Source organism: Mya arenaria, chromosome 10 (assembly GCF_026914265.1).
Source record: "Mya arenaria isolate MELC-2E11 chromosome 10, ASM2691426v1".
Taxonomy (NCBI): domain Eukaryota; kingdom Metazoa; phylum Mollusca; class Bivalvia; order Myida; family Myidae; genus Mya; species Mya arenaria.
In genome coordinates, this window is record NC_069131.1 from 40779268 (window position 1) to 40794276 (window position 15009).

The following is a 15009-nucleotide window of genomic DNA, read 5'->3' on the forward strand; positions in this document are numbered from 1 at the left end:
TTTTTTTCGAAAATAAATTAATCATCGGAAATATCAATTACTGTCTTTGAACTCTTTAAGTTCAAATATATTGATAAAACGGTTAAATAAATAATATCACGGAATTAATAATTGGCATTTATATTGCAAAAATGACAAAAGACAATCACCCTTGTTGAGTAAATTTGTCTTAAACAATTAAATTTCGAAACGAATCACATGGCATTTTATTTAATAAATCAAGTTTACAAAAAAGACACATGAATATTAATTAAATAACAACTAACAAATGCAGCTTATGTCACAACTTCGAGTTACTCGGATTTTTCACATTGAATGACCCGCCCTTTCCAATTCCCTCTTGAAAACGCTTTGCACCTGGAAGAAAATATGTACTTCTACTTTTTGGGGATGTAAACAAGGTTCGCAAACACGAAGAATAAAACATTGCACAAAAAAAACAAGAAAAATCTGAAAGTGTGATAATTTGTAAGTATACAACATTGTGGCAGGTGAGTCTAAATACATGATGAACTAATCAAGTGATAACAAGTAACTGAGCATTGCTAAAAATACGATAGACCCCTTTAGCGTTGTCATAACCTTGTCAAAAGAAGGGCAATCGAAGAATCTCCATAGTCGGTATTATCAAACTAACTTAAATGTCCTCTATCAAGTTTCCTGGAACTACTAGTAGCTATAATACTTTAAGCTATATCATGATCCTGTTAAAGTGTGGTATTTCCATTATTTGATTTCCATATCAAACACTTTTATTGTCTGAAACATGTATGACCTACATAATCTAACCACGTTCTTTAGTTTATAAGCCTAGCTTGCACCCTTTTTATTCATTGCAGTATCAGTATAGCGTACACACTGACAAAACAAAACCATCTCAACATGAAACAAATCCTTATCGCTCGTTACCTAACAGGTGAAAACAAATGGAGTAATGGCAGCTAGGCAACCAACCTTGTACAGATTCCTCTTGCACGACCTGTATTCCATTATCAAACTCGTATTGCAATGCGTCCTCCATAGAGGCAGCATTATATGCCGCATAGTATGCTGACTGACGGTCCAGGTTCATACATCTTTGCGGGAACCGCAGTAACGAATGGGCCAGCTGTAAAGCCACTGCAAGAGCTGAAAAAGATATGTGTGACAATAGAGGAAAAGGCTACAGACTACTTATTAATTTTCCTATACATTAATATGTAAATAGGCAAACAACAGACATGACAAATGCCAATTCTAGCGTTTCACGTATTTGATAATCATTACAACCTTACATTCCTTAACATTCCGATCACAACCAATTGATTTAAGAAATAGAAAAGATATGTCATGTTTCTTTTAAGACAATCCGTTCACTTTGAAGTTAAGCAACATAAATTGTTCTTGTAATTCATTTGTATGCGGCCTTAAGTAAGCAAGATTCTTATCCAACAGAAAATATGTAAATCCCTTGAGATATTCATGTATACTGGATGTTACTTCTGATTGCAGGTATTGGACTGCATTCAAAGTATAACAAGTATTAATTATTTGCAAAAGTAGAAATTGATAAAATATTTTCCTAAAGTAGCATTCTCAAACTTAAATATAGACAGTGCATCCTCACAGGACCACATCCGGGTACATTTAGTTATAACGTACTCGGCGTAGAAAGACTTGTCGGTCCAGGTGACTCCAATAAATCTTTTCATAGCTTCAAAAATCGTTTATCTGAAGGAACGTCACAGATGGCAACAAGTTATCAATTTCGTTTCCTCAATTCTAATCTTTTAAGGGACTAGACACCAGATGATACAATTTCAAGGAAAAAAAGAAAATTGTCAAAAACATACACAAAATTGATAGTGTTGTGTACAACTCATTTACTAATGTATCACACCGTTTACGACAGGTGTATCTTTTGCAGTTTTTGCGTATTTTTCCAATTCGAAATTTATTGGGTTTGTCTACCACGTTAATACCATAAATTGTAAAACAAGCGTCGGTATACATGTATGTATCTCTGCTTATCACGTGACTTTCACATGCTGAATTTACATATTATAGACTGGGAAAACGTCATGCGCTATTTTTAAACGGGTAAACTCAGCTGAGACAGCTACAAAATATGACTTTAATCATGTAAATTGATGTATTATCGAGCCCATACCAGCTCGTTTTAACAATTGTAGGCTTATTTGAGGAAATACTGTATTCATCGATTTTATGACCATCTGGCATCTGGTCACTTTAATGTTCAGCTCATGTTCAGTCTTGACGTCAACGAAAATAATGACATTTAAATGACGAAAATATGACACTATGAAGATAATATTTGTCTTATTTTACGACCAAGATCTTTATTTAGACTGAGCCCGGCTAGTTCACTTTCTATGATACCACAGTAACAAATGGTCCAGGGTTTATTTATTTTGATAGTCTCCTGTGATTTAACTTTACTTCCAACTTGACAGACGACCTACGAAGCTACGTGTCAAAATAAGTGCATTATTGATGAGTTTTAAAGTGATGCAATAATTTCAGCAAGTATTATTTACGAAATTGCTGACAGTCCCTTATCTAGATCGTAAAGGATTGTTAGGAATATCGAATGTGGGCAAGGAATGTTACGTAAGAAGAAGGCAAAAGGGTCTCAGATTATTAAACTCGGTGAACGGAGAGGTTGGATTCAGGCACCTACCAGAAAAGTCTACTTTTCGTATGCAGGATAAGATGTAAGGTGATTGGCAGGGAAAATGTGCCTGTCTCTAAAGATACTTTGAGGAGGGAGCTCCATTTCATGGGCTGGAATCGGAATAGAAACAGAGATCAGCACTAAACGGGTAGACTCAGCTGAGACAGCTACAAAATATGACTTTAATCATGTTAATTGATGTATTATCGACCCCATACCATCTCGTTTTAACAATTGTAGGCTTATTTGAGGAAATACTGTATTCGCCGAGTTTATGACCATCTGGTATCTGGTCACTTTAATGTTCAGCTCATGTTCAGTCTTGACGTCAACGAAAACAAGACATTAAAATGACGAAAATATGACACTATGAAGATAATATTTGTCTTATTTTACGACCAAGTTCTTTATTGACATGGAGCCCGGCTAGTTCACTTTCTATGAAACCACAGTAACAAATGGCCCAGCTTTCATACCACAAGCGCATTGTGTTGTACAACTATAACTACAGTCGAACCCCGTTGGCTCGAACTCCTAGGGACCGGCAGAAATACATCGAGCCTCGTAAAATTCGAGCCAAGCGGGAATTACATTCAGAATAAAGAAATCGGTCCTTTACATAGAGTTCGAGCCAACGAGGAATTCGTACCAAGCGAGTTCGAGCCAACGGGGTTGGACTGTATAACCAAAATAACCTAACGGAAATGTCGGTCCAGGTTAATACAATGCTGGGAATACTACTGCAGTAAATGGTCTAATTGTAACGCCACTTATAGAGCTGTGCATTGAGGGCTGTGACATAAAGAACATAATTGGACTGTCTGTCTTGGGAATGATGAAAAGATGTGGTTTATGTTCTTTTAAGGGTACCACAGTAGATTATGGGCCCCATGGAAAGCCATTGAAAGAGCTGACAATACATGGATGTACAATAACGCTAAGAAAATATAGAACTAAATACGCCGTAGGCGGCCAGAGACGGTCCTAGTTCCTACACTTTGTAGCAAACAGAAATTATTGCGTACTTTTGATAATCCATTTTATTTAATAACCTTCCAATTTGTTATTTATCTAATTAGTCTCCTGGAGTGATCTTATTTTACTTCCAACTTGACAGACGACGTGTCAAAATAAGTGCATTATTTATTAGTTTCAATAGGATGAAATAACTTCAGCAAGTATTATTTACGAAATTGCTGACAGTAACATAAGAAGGACAGGAATACCTAAGATTTTGACAGTTGATGAAGGAAGAGGTTGGATTTAGTCACCTCCCAGAAAAGACAATGTGGCATATGCAGGATAAGATGTGAAATAATTTAATGGAAAATATGTCTGTCTTTAAAGAGACAATGAGGAGGGAGCTCTAATTCATGGGTTGGGATCGGAGCAGAAATAGAGATAACGTAAGACTGTTATCGGGACATTGACACATTCTTGGATGAAAGGTCTTTTTCGTTGTCTCCAAATGGCATTACTTTGTGGACCAAGGATGAGAGAGACTTCTTCGATTTACCCGCGCCTCAAGTACAGCTCTAAATCCACGTTTAGGGTGGGGTAAGTAAACGGGGAGCGCTACCTTTGTGTCTGTTTAAAGGCATCTTGATCAGGTAGCGGTATACTGATATTTGAAATGGACATTGGCACATGTTCCCAACAACCCATGTTTTGTAGGGATATGACTGGTTAGTGCAGTAGGATAAAACCTTAAGCACGGTGCAAATAATATAGAACAGTGATTCCCTAAGGGAAATGTGCCAGTTTTAGGGTGGCGAAGCTACAGTCCTAACCTAAGTAGGGATTTATAAAGAACCATATTAACAAGAGCCGTCGTAAAACAGCGCGCTATGCCGCTTTGACTTAGAATACAATAACGATGTAATAATACCAAGTTTGGTCTCTTTATGTCAAACCTAACTAAAATTATTTGATACATAAGGTGACTTTGATGCTGCCCTCCCTCCAGCCCGCCCAAACAATGACGCAAGTCATTCAAATAACTTGATTTCCCATTATGAAAATGTGGTTAAGAATATACAAATATGCCTTTCAAAGGAAATTTTAAAAAAAATCAAGGGCCATAACTTGTATTTAGGCTTAAAACGGAGTTATTTTTCTTGTTGTAAGATGGTCGTAAATAATTTTGAATTTTATTAAGCGCATTTAATGAGCGGTATAGAAGTTCTTTTTACTAAAATCCCAACTTGCCCTTAACTTTTACTTGCCTAAAACTTTAACCTAAGTCAATCAGGGGCCATGACTTGTATTAAGGATATGGAGTTATGTAACCTCATTGGGTGATGGTCCTGAACAATTGTGTGAAGTATTAAGTCAATTGAATGAAGGGTATAGAAGTTATTAAACAATATCCCAACCTGCCCTAAAACTTTTACTGAAGTTCCATAGTCAATCAGGGGCCATAATTTGTATAAAAGATAATATGGAGTTATCTAACCTCATTATGTGATGGCTCTGAACATCTGTGTGAAGTATTAAGTCAATTGAATGAAGGGTATTGGAGTTTTAAATGAAAATCCCAACTTGCCCTAAAACTTTAACCCAAGTCAATCAGGGGCCATAACTTGTATTTAGGATAATATGGAGTTATGTAACCTCATTGTGGGATGGTCCTGAACAACTGTGTGAAATATTAAGTCAATTGAACAAAGGATATAGAAGTTATTAATAAATATTCCAACTTGCCATAAAACTTTAACCCAAGTTCCATAGTCAATCAGGGGCCATAAGTTGTATTTAGGATAATATGGAGTTATCTAACCTCATCATGTGATGGTCCTGAACAACTGTGTGAAGTATTAACTATTATAATTATACTATTAAGTCAATTGAATGTAGGGTATTGGACTTATAAGTGAAAATCCCAACTTGCCCTAAAACTTTAACCCGACGCCGACGCTGGGGCGAGTAGTATAGCCCACCTATTCATCGAATAGTCGAGCTAACAAGCAACGACATTACGACATTGAAGCAAGAAGTAGTGAAATTCTTGGACATTGAAGACAATGATTTTAGGGAGCAAGTCCCGGATAATTGAATCCTGTTTTCCTCTCAGTTTACTCAAAAACTGGCTAATGATTCAGTAAGTGAATGTGTTCTTGACTTCATACAGTAAAAAGTAAATTGCTGCTATGACCAGTTAAAACATAAGACAAGAGCTGTCACAGTATGTGACGAATGCCCCCGGATGTGACATTGACCTACTAACAAGGTCAGTACATAAAAAGTTGATCTTGCCTTTACGTGTCAAATACATATGGCAAGTTATTTTAAATTGCCTCTGAACATAAAAAATACCACCCATACTTGACAACATACACTGTTATGTCCTTATATTCAGAATTCCCTTGTGAATAAACACTTAGTGTATCTTTCACCTTAGAGGTAGGGACATGGGTCTTGCACACGACACGTCGTCTTGGTATGTGGAACACATGTAGCAAGTGATTTTAAAATCTGTCCATACAAGGGAAAGTAACAGCCCTGACACGACAACCTAAACTCTATGTCCTTATATGCAGCACTCCATTGTGAATAAACACTAAGGGTGACCTTGACCTTTGAGGTAGGGACACGGGTCTTGCATGCGACACGTCGTCTTGGTATGTGGAACACATGTGGCAAGTCATTTTAAAATCTGTCCATACAAGGGAAAGTTACAGCCCGGACACGACAACCTATACTCTATGTCCTTATATGCAGCACTCCATTGTGAATAAACACTAAGTGTGACCTTGACCTTAGAGGTAGGGACACGGGTCTTGCACGCGACACGTCGTCTTGGTATGTGGAACACATGTGGCAAGTTATTTCAAAATCTGTCCATACAAGCGGAAGTTACAGCCCGGACACGACAACCTATACTCTATGTCCTTATATACAGCACTCCATTGTAAATAAACACTAAGTGTGACCTTGACCTTTGAGGTAGGGACACGGGTCTTGCACGCGACAAGTCGTCTTGGTATGTGGAACACATGTGGCAAGTTATTTTAAAATCTGTCCATACAAGGGAAAGTTACAGCCCAGACACGACAACCTATACTCTATGTTCTTATATGCAGCACTCCATTGTGCATAAACACTAAGTGTGACCTTGACCTTTGAGGTAGGGACACGGGTCTTGCACGCGACACGTCGTCTTGGTATGTTGAACACATGTGGCAGGTTATTTTAAAATCTGTCCATACAAGGGAAAGTTACAGCCCGGACACGACAACCTATACTCTATGTCCTTATATGCAGCACTCCATTGTGAATAAACACTAAGTGTGACCTTAACCTTAGAGGTAGGGACACGGGTCTTGCACGCGACACATCGTCTTGGTATGTGGAACACATGTAGCAAGTTATTTTAAAATCTGTCCATACAAGTGAAAGTTACAGCCCGAATTCGACAACCTATACTCTATGTCCTTATATGCAGCACTCCATTGTGAATAAACACTAAGTGTGACCTTGACCTTAGAGTTAGGAACACGGGTCTTGCACGCGACACGACACCACAACCTATGCTCCATTGTGAATAAACACTAAGTGTGACCTTGACCTTAGAGGTATGAATTTCACAGAGTGTCTTGCACGCGACACGTCGTCTTGGTATTTGGAACACATGTGGCAAGTTATTTTAAAATCTGTCCATACAAGGGAAAGTTACAGCCAGGAAACGAGTTATTGAGCCAGACACACAGACGGACGGACGGTGCGATTTTAATATGCCCACCTTCGGGGGCATAAAAATGTAATTGACAACATTATTACATTAAATTATTACCAATATATAAAACATTATTATTATTACTATTATTAATAAATAAAGTGCAGCATTATCATTATAATTATTACCAATATATATAACATTATCATCTAAATTGTTATCATAGCTTCAAAGTATGATTAGTGTTTCTTTACGATGAACTGTATAATTATTATAATGTTCAAGTTAACAATAAATGTTCAGTTCTGTTCTTAATGTTTCTGCTAATCACTTACAACATTGGTTAATTCCTTGCATGTACTTACCTGAACCCGTTGAACAAACCCTGTTTGCAAGCCCAAAATCATATGCCTCTTTGGCTGTAATACTTCTACCTAGAATAAAACATAAAAAATTCCAGTTAAGCCAAGTGGCATAATTGGAACAATTTTAAGGTGATACAAATTACAGTTACATACCACATATAATTTTGATCTTCCATGAGTAAATTAAAAGTTTCAAAATTTAATATTTTTCAGGCATCACCCAGGTTGGGTCAAGACTTTGACCTTTACTTTGAATAACAAAGTAAAAGACAAAATGGAATCATTCTGAAGGAATATGAATTTCTTGACTAAATTTTGGCGATTGCTTTGGCTGTGATCAAATTTTGGCTACCAAAAAAGTATGGTATTAAAATCATGTGTAATGTCACACCATATCACATTAATTAGAGCTGTCACAGGAGTAAAAAATACCCCCCCCCCCAAATGCCGCCTGGACACAGGAATGGCAACCAATTTCTTTGAAAAAGGCCATAACTCCGAAGTAATTGTACACTTATCATGCTTAACCAATGTGTGCTGTTTAATTAAAACCAATTGAGTAATTAAGAAGGTAAGCTGCTAACAAGATAAAGTAACAAGGGGCAATAACTCTTAGTTAGCATAAATATATTTATGGTTCTTGTAACTGCACTTCCTGTCATTGTGCTTTACCATTGTATGAAGTTACATTAAAATTTCATCCTTTAGTTTTCAAGTTAAGCTCCGCACAAAGAAAAGTAGCAAAGAGTAATAACTCTGTAATAAGCTGATATTGAGTTACGGTTTTTGCATCTCATTGTTGTACTGAAGTATAAAGTTTAGTTAAATATCATCCAGTAGTTTTCAAGCTATGTGACAAAGAACAATAACTCTGTTATTAGTTGAACAATGCAGTCCAAAGGACAGCTCTATATTCCCCGCCGTTGTTTTTTAGTATATTTTTTCCTGCAACCTGACTGGTACATTGGATCTGACCAAAATTGTACACAACCACTGGTCAAGAGTGGGAATATAGGAAATACAAGTTGTTGATCGGTAACCTAAATATTTTTGGATATTTGAACATATTATAAAAGGACATTTGTTTAAGTTTTTCATATTATGTGAAGTGTAGGTAAGATCAATGTCAAGGTTATTTTGGCTAAAAATAGGAAGGAAAATGAGTCCTTGATTTATAACATCGATGATAAAGCAAGCCTTAAGTATTTTCGATAAAGTGTTACATATATATTGTGGTGACGTCATAACATTGAATTACTGCTTTTGAAGAGAAAACACATGTTATAATTATAGTATCACATTTGTGTCAATTTTTTTTTAGATATTAAGCTTGTTGCACATAATGATAATGCTTGGTATAGTGCGCTAAGTATCAATCTGTGCAACTTGTTTAAAACTTTCAATTAACATTTATATCTTATCCTCTATTTAGCATTGTCATAATATGGACCTAAAACTTCATAATGGATTACTGGCACAAATTGCAATTGGTTCGAGTTCTTGGATCAATTCAGTTATTGTTGCTTAAAGTACATGAAATGTATATGGTCAATAAATCCAGTAAGAATCAACATGCCTACATTGCTAAATGTAAAAAGCCAGGACACAAGCATGTGTACTATGACCTTTAAATGTCAGATGTGACCTTGACCATTGAGGTATGGACCCGGGTCAAGGTCACTGCACATCATCTCAATAAGGAAAACATTTGTACCAAGTATTATGGTAATCCATCAATGCATAAGTAAGTTATAGTGCGGACATGAGCATGCGTACTCTGACCTTTAAATGTATTGTGTGACCTTGACCTTTGTTGTATGGACCCGGGTCAAGGTAACTGCACATCATCTCAATGAGGACAACATTTGTACCAAGTAATATGGTAATCCATCCATGCATAAGTAAGTTATAGCCCGGACATGAAATGTTACAGCCAGACGGACGGACCGATGGACGGACAGACAGACAGACAGACGAACGAAGTGCATTCCTACAATCCCCTCCCCACTCTGTGGCGGGGGATTCAGTATTTTAAGTTATGCTAAGGACAAAGAAAAGTGACAAAGGGCAATAAATCTGTAATTAGCTGAAATAGAGTATTGGTTCTTGTGCACTACACTTGCTCTCATTTTGCTTGTCCATTGTATGAAATTTGATTAAATTACATTCCATAGTTTTTAAGTTATGTCTTTGACAAGAAAAAGTAACAAAAGGCAATAACTTTGTAATTAATTGAAATAGAGTTATGGTTATTGTACACTGCACTTCCTCCCTTTATGCTTTGCCATCATATGAAGATTAATTAAAAATTCGGCGGACAAGAAACAGAGCAACAAAATGACCGAACACAGGGTGACTCCAATATACCCCCTCAATTTTTGTTTATCAGGATGTAAAGACAGTTTTGTCTTTTTACTACATATTGAATTACTAACTTACCAGTTAGAATCATATCCATTGCCCGAGACAACCCAATCAGCTTTTGTAACCTGACGGTTCCCCCGTCAATCAGTGGTACACCTGAATTAAAACAAAAATGTTATATGTATCTATAACTAGTATGATTTAAATCCCTAGCATTCATAATACTGTCAGAACAAACAAACATCTATAAACTTTCTAATAGGTTTATCAAATAATTTCTTACAGTGTAACAATATAGATACCGGTACACATGTTATGATATTTTAAGGCCATCATTTAAAAATATTTGTGAAAGATATTGCGATCTTACACTGAAACAAACACTTTTTCTGTTTAATATATGCCTAAAATGGATATAAAATGACAGGAAATTGTTGTTTTTTAGAAAAGCGTGCCATACAAACATAACATCATTTCTGAATTAAACTTGTACAAAATGTGTCCCACTGACATTTGATCTGAAATTTTAAAAGTAGCATCAATTAACAGATAATTTAGCGTTAGAGTTATTTGAGCTGCTACACATGTTCGTTCAGTCTCTGTCAGTATTAAGTTGATGCTAATATATTTTTACATTTTGTGTAGTTATGTTCTGGGTTGAAGGTTCTGGATAAGAACATCCATTCCACAGTCACCAAGGTTATGATAATACCCAGTGATTCCTTGAGCTAGACATTCTGGGTCCTATATTCTATATTATCCCTAAGGACCCTTTATTCCTGAATATGTGTATCTAGGAGATGCACTGTTTCCAAGCAACATCTTCACTAAATATTGCTTGCGACTCTCAGAGTTTTGCTCAGGATCCATGGTTGAGAAACATGTGAGTTAAGAGATTGATCTCAAGCAGATTTGAAAATTATTCACAGATTTCTCACACACACCCCCCGTCTCGCCCCCACCCCAGAGCAGCTTAATGATACATTATCCTCCTACCAAACCTTCTGCAGTAGACGCCCACTACAGCTGATTCCTCCATGACTCTGAGATCACACAACAGGGCGAGTTCCAAGCCACCTGCTACTGCATACCCATCTATGGCCGCTATCACTGGCTTGTTAAAACACATCCTGGACGGTCCCTGTGTCAGTCAGAAATTATAATTGCTAGATCCACAGTTGTATGGCTAAGTCAAGTATTTATATACGTGTTCATGTAAAAAATAATGTATGTAAGAACTTGCGATCCATGCTTACTAGGTATCGGTATATGTCATTTCAAAGCAATTGATATGATGTTACAAAAAGTGGTTCATTAGATCTTAACAGAATGATATTGCTTCCATTAAACTTTGTCAACTTGTGAATAGAAACAATACATGTATACATACATAGCTTATTTTGATTGATTAATCAACATATTATTATATTAATCATCATAATAAATGTATTTATTTAAAACCATAGACATAATACATAATATATGCTTTTTACACACCATAGGAGCGACATTGCTCTCCTTCATTTGCTGCAGCAAACATTCAGGTGCTGAAGCTAGGGATGAGAGGTCATACCCAGCACAAAAATTCCCACCTGGAAAATAATGAATTGGTAAATAATTATTTTTTTCAGCAAAAAATCATTTTATATATGTTATCACATGCAATACAATATGTGATGCACGGATATTTTTAATATAATGTTTCATAAATACTACTGCATTAACAATCATTTGGGCTTTAACAATTTGGAATGCCTTAAAATGCTTAAATGTGTGTATGTATGTATGTATGTATTTCTTTAGACCTTGCGGTCAAGGATAACCCGTGAAAGTGCAAGCACTTATTTCCAACAGGGTCCTTTGTTTTCGCTGAAGGGACAGCACGCTGAAGAGACAGTGGTGGGATACAAGGAAGTCCAGGTGCGATACCCTAGCTCTTTTTCGAAGAGACCCCTTGGTTCTTTTACGTGCTCGGTGTAAAGCACCGATACACAGGGTACAACTTTCCTGGGTTAAACCAGTACTGAGTACACCACTTTTCCAAGCACTACCCTTTAAATGCCAAGCGCCAGGCAAGGGAGCTACTTGTACCAATTTTTAACGTCTTTTGTTATGAAGCGGCCAGGGATCGAACCCACGACCTCCCGCTCCGTAGGCGGTAGCTTAACCACTAGGCCACGGAGACGGTTAATGTGCCTTTGGTTGTAGTCCAAATGTGGTGTCAATGAATAGGTTAAAGGTATAAACCTTTGAAAAGGAAAAACCAGAGACCATGCTCACTTTTTGCCACTCATTAGAACTATAACTGAGACAATTTGAAGCATTTTTAAAGCATAACAAAATGTTGCAGCTCCAATTATTGGCCGCTGTGAAACAAGAAAAAATCATCAATTTCGTAATCAACTTTACATGATTATCTACATCATGATCAACTTATTGTAAAAGAAAATGTATACATTACATGCCTGTGATAGTAAACAAACAAACAAAATATACAAAAATATCTGCCTTCATCTTCATGAATCCTTTCATCACAATATGATACCTGTCCCATGAAGAACGGCAACCCATGAATCCTCATCATTTTGAAAATCATTGAAGGCACTGAACAATTCACTGGCTGTTTCAGGATTAACCGCATTCCTCTTCTCAGGCCTATTTATTCCAATTGTCATAATCTTCCCTGCATTTTCTATTTCCAAATTTTCTGAAAATACATTAATTTGAATTTTGCTTGCATTGTCACAAGTTTGCATATACAAAAAATGTAACATTGTATAAAGGAACCTTTCTTCATTCAACCCCTGTGTTACATACATTGTTCAGTTCCTGAAATGATTTACCCTAAGCCACAATACTGTGCGTTAATGGAGTGTTTTCAACATTTTTTTCCCTCACCAGATGAAAAAAATGACAAAAGACTCTGATTGAAGATATTAATTTGGAATAGCTTTACCCCCAAAGCTACATGTAGTTAATGTTCTCTTACTCTTAGTAAATGCATTTCAGGCAAAATTAAATCAAATCTGAAGGAGAAGCTAATTTCTACATGTAAATGTACATTCCTTGTGTAAAGAAAAGTTTTTCAAGGTAAAAATGAAAATGACATAAGGCATACACTAATTAAATTTTTGAAATATACAAAAGAAAAGTGAAATACAGTACAGTTGTGTGTAGTGTACATACAAAGTGATCACAAAGTTATTACAGGCAACATTTTAATCAGGAGAAAATATAGACATACGAAGACTGCAACTGAAAAAAATACTCCAACCTTATAAAGGATACCCTGATATTACACGAATTTACTTTTATTACATGTCGACATCCGAAATTTTATTATCCGAATTTCTATGACATCTACTTTACTGTCTCAAGTTTCAACGCGATATAGGCTTGGACTGATTAAAAACATGTACGGCCCTAATTTTTTGATCACGTACTTACTATATTTACTACTACTGGATGATGACATTTTTCTTAATGCTAATAAAAGCGTAGAGTTTAGTTTTGACAGAATGGTTCGCATGTTTACATTTCTCCACCCACTTGAAGAAAAGTTAAAACGGCCTTTGTAAAAACGGTATAATATTTTTCTCGTTTTAACGTTAGTCTCTTTCTCGTTTCTTCGAAATTAAAAATGATGTGTGTTAGCAAGTTGACGTCATGCCGGTGCTATTTGACGTCATATAACAAGCACAAAATGACGTTGTAACCGTGTCACTGTTGTATCGTATTAAAATCATACAAAAAGGTCTTGAACTCATGCGGAAAAACCGAAAATCGATATTGGAATTACACAATGATAAAATATTTCATATAAATGCCCATGTTCGACGGGATGGTAATGTCAGCCAATGGCGAGGCATATAGTGAGATGATTACGAGAATAGTGACGGCGACGGCCGAGTTCCAGGATAGGCAGAGACTGAGAGAGGCGGCAAGGTTGGCTGGTGGCGGCGATAATTCTGGTATATATTAAATTATGAAAGATCATAATTATATATAATTATATGTCGAGGAATTGACGTAAGAGGAGGGGGCGTAACTCATAATAATTGAAGGGGAACAACCTTTTTACATGCGGCCATCCCTCAAAACTGAAATTAATATGGTTTAAAATGTTGGAAGGGGAGGGGGTATTTTTTAATATTTAAAAAATTCAAGTCCGAATATTGACATAAAAAGTTAACTTAAGCGATTGAGTGAGAGGGGCAGGGCGGGGCGGTGCGCCCGGTCCCCCCCCCCCTCTCCACCCGAATAATTAAAAAACAAATTGTATAACTGCTGCATGATTATTAGATCTAATCTGTGTAATGTAACTTCAAGTTACGTGTGTGCTTTTGTATTCATTGCTTTCATTCAAGTTCCTTTACTTATTTATCCAAATTTTCTCTTTCAAGAAATGTCGATATAAAACTTCAAGCAATTGCAGTACATGGTGTACGTACGATACGTTTATACCAGTAGTATTGTTAAAACATGTACAAAATTGTGTCATTAATGTAAACCCTTTTGTTTGAAATCCCGATATACAAGCTTAGGAAAGCAAATGAAAAATGGCTTGTGTTTAATTTTAGAAGACACAGCAACTGACGACGAACCAAACACTGACGGTTTAATCGCGAACGTCCATTACATAGATGTCTCGAAAATTCAAGTTACCAAACTGCCAGGTTGTGATGACGATGACACGGCAGAGGTCGAGGTGAAAGGTTGCGCTGGTAAGCCTCGTCTCCTATCAAGGGTGTGTAAGTGGATTCGTCGATGTTCTTCCTGCACAAGAAAGCAAAAAAAAAAAATGCTGATTAAGCTGATTCGTTTGTATGCGAAATTTTGTTTCAATAAATACCTTAGCAAAATATATTTGCGTACGTATTTTTCTAAATGTCTGCTTGAACTATAGCTGGAAATATCAATCAAAGACGGTG

The 15009-nt window shown here is 36.5% G+C and overlaps 1 protein-coding gene across 2 annotated transcripts; it reads right to left on the reverse strand.

Moving 5' to 3' along the window:
* Positions 1–206: 206 nt before the first annotated feature.
* Positions 207–13642, reverse strand: LOC128206458 (enoyl-CoA hydratase EchA19-like). Of its 2 annotated transcripts, none has more exons than XM_052908888.1 (8): positions 13526–13642; positions 12624–12785; positions 11576–11670; positions 11075–11219; positions 10154–10234; positions 7715–7783; positions 955–1128; positions 207–357 (listed from the first exon to the last, which is right to left on the reverse strand). In XM_052908888.1, exons 1-8 carry the CDS (start codon positions 13605–13607, stop codon positions 281–283), a joined length of 885 nt encoding a protein of 294 aa, XP_052764848.1. In that variant the 5' UTR covers positions 13608–13642; the 3' UTR covers positions 207–280. The 2 variants fall into 2 exon arrangements, with proteins under 2 accessions (XP_052764848.1, XP_052764849.1); XM_052908889.1 differs by lacking the exon at positions 207–357 and adding an exon at positions 2681–2784 and having other exon boundaries at positions 992–1128.
* Between the last annotated feature and the right edge of the window lie 1367 nt (positions 13643–15009).

What these genes read in the sequence shown, in the direction of transcription:
- LOC128206458 (XM_052908888.1), bottom strand. Translation starts at nt 13,607, where the DNA reads ATGCGAACCATTCTGTCAAAACTAAACTCTACGCTTTTATTAGCATTA. An exon ending in ATCCAGTAGTAGTAAATATA is followed by an intron (nt 12,786 to 13,525) that starts GTAAGTACGTGA and finishes ATGTATTTTCAG; the next exon opens with AAAATTTGGAAATAGAAAAT. An exon ending in GCAAGAGGAATCTGTACAAG is followed by an intron (nt 358 to 954) that starts GTTGGTTGCCTA and finishes ATTTTCTTCCAG; the next exon opens with GTGCAAAGCGTTTTCAAGAG.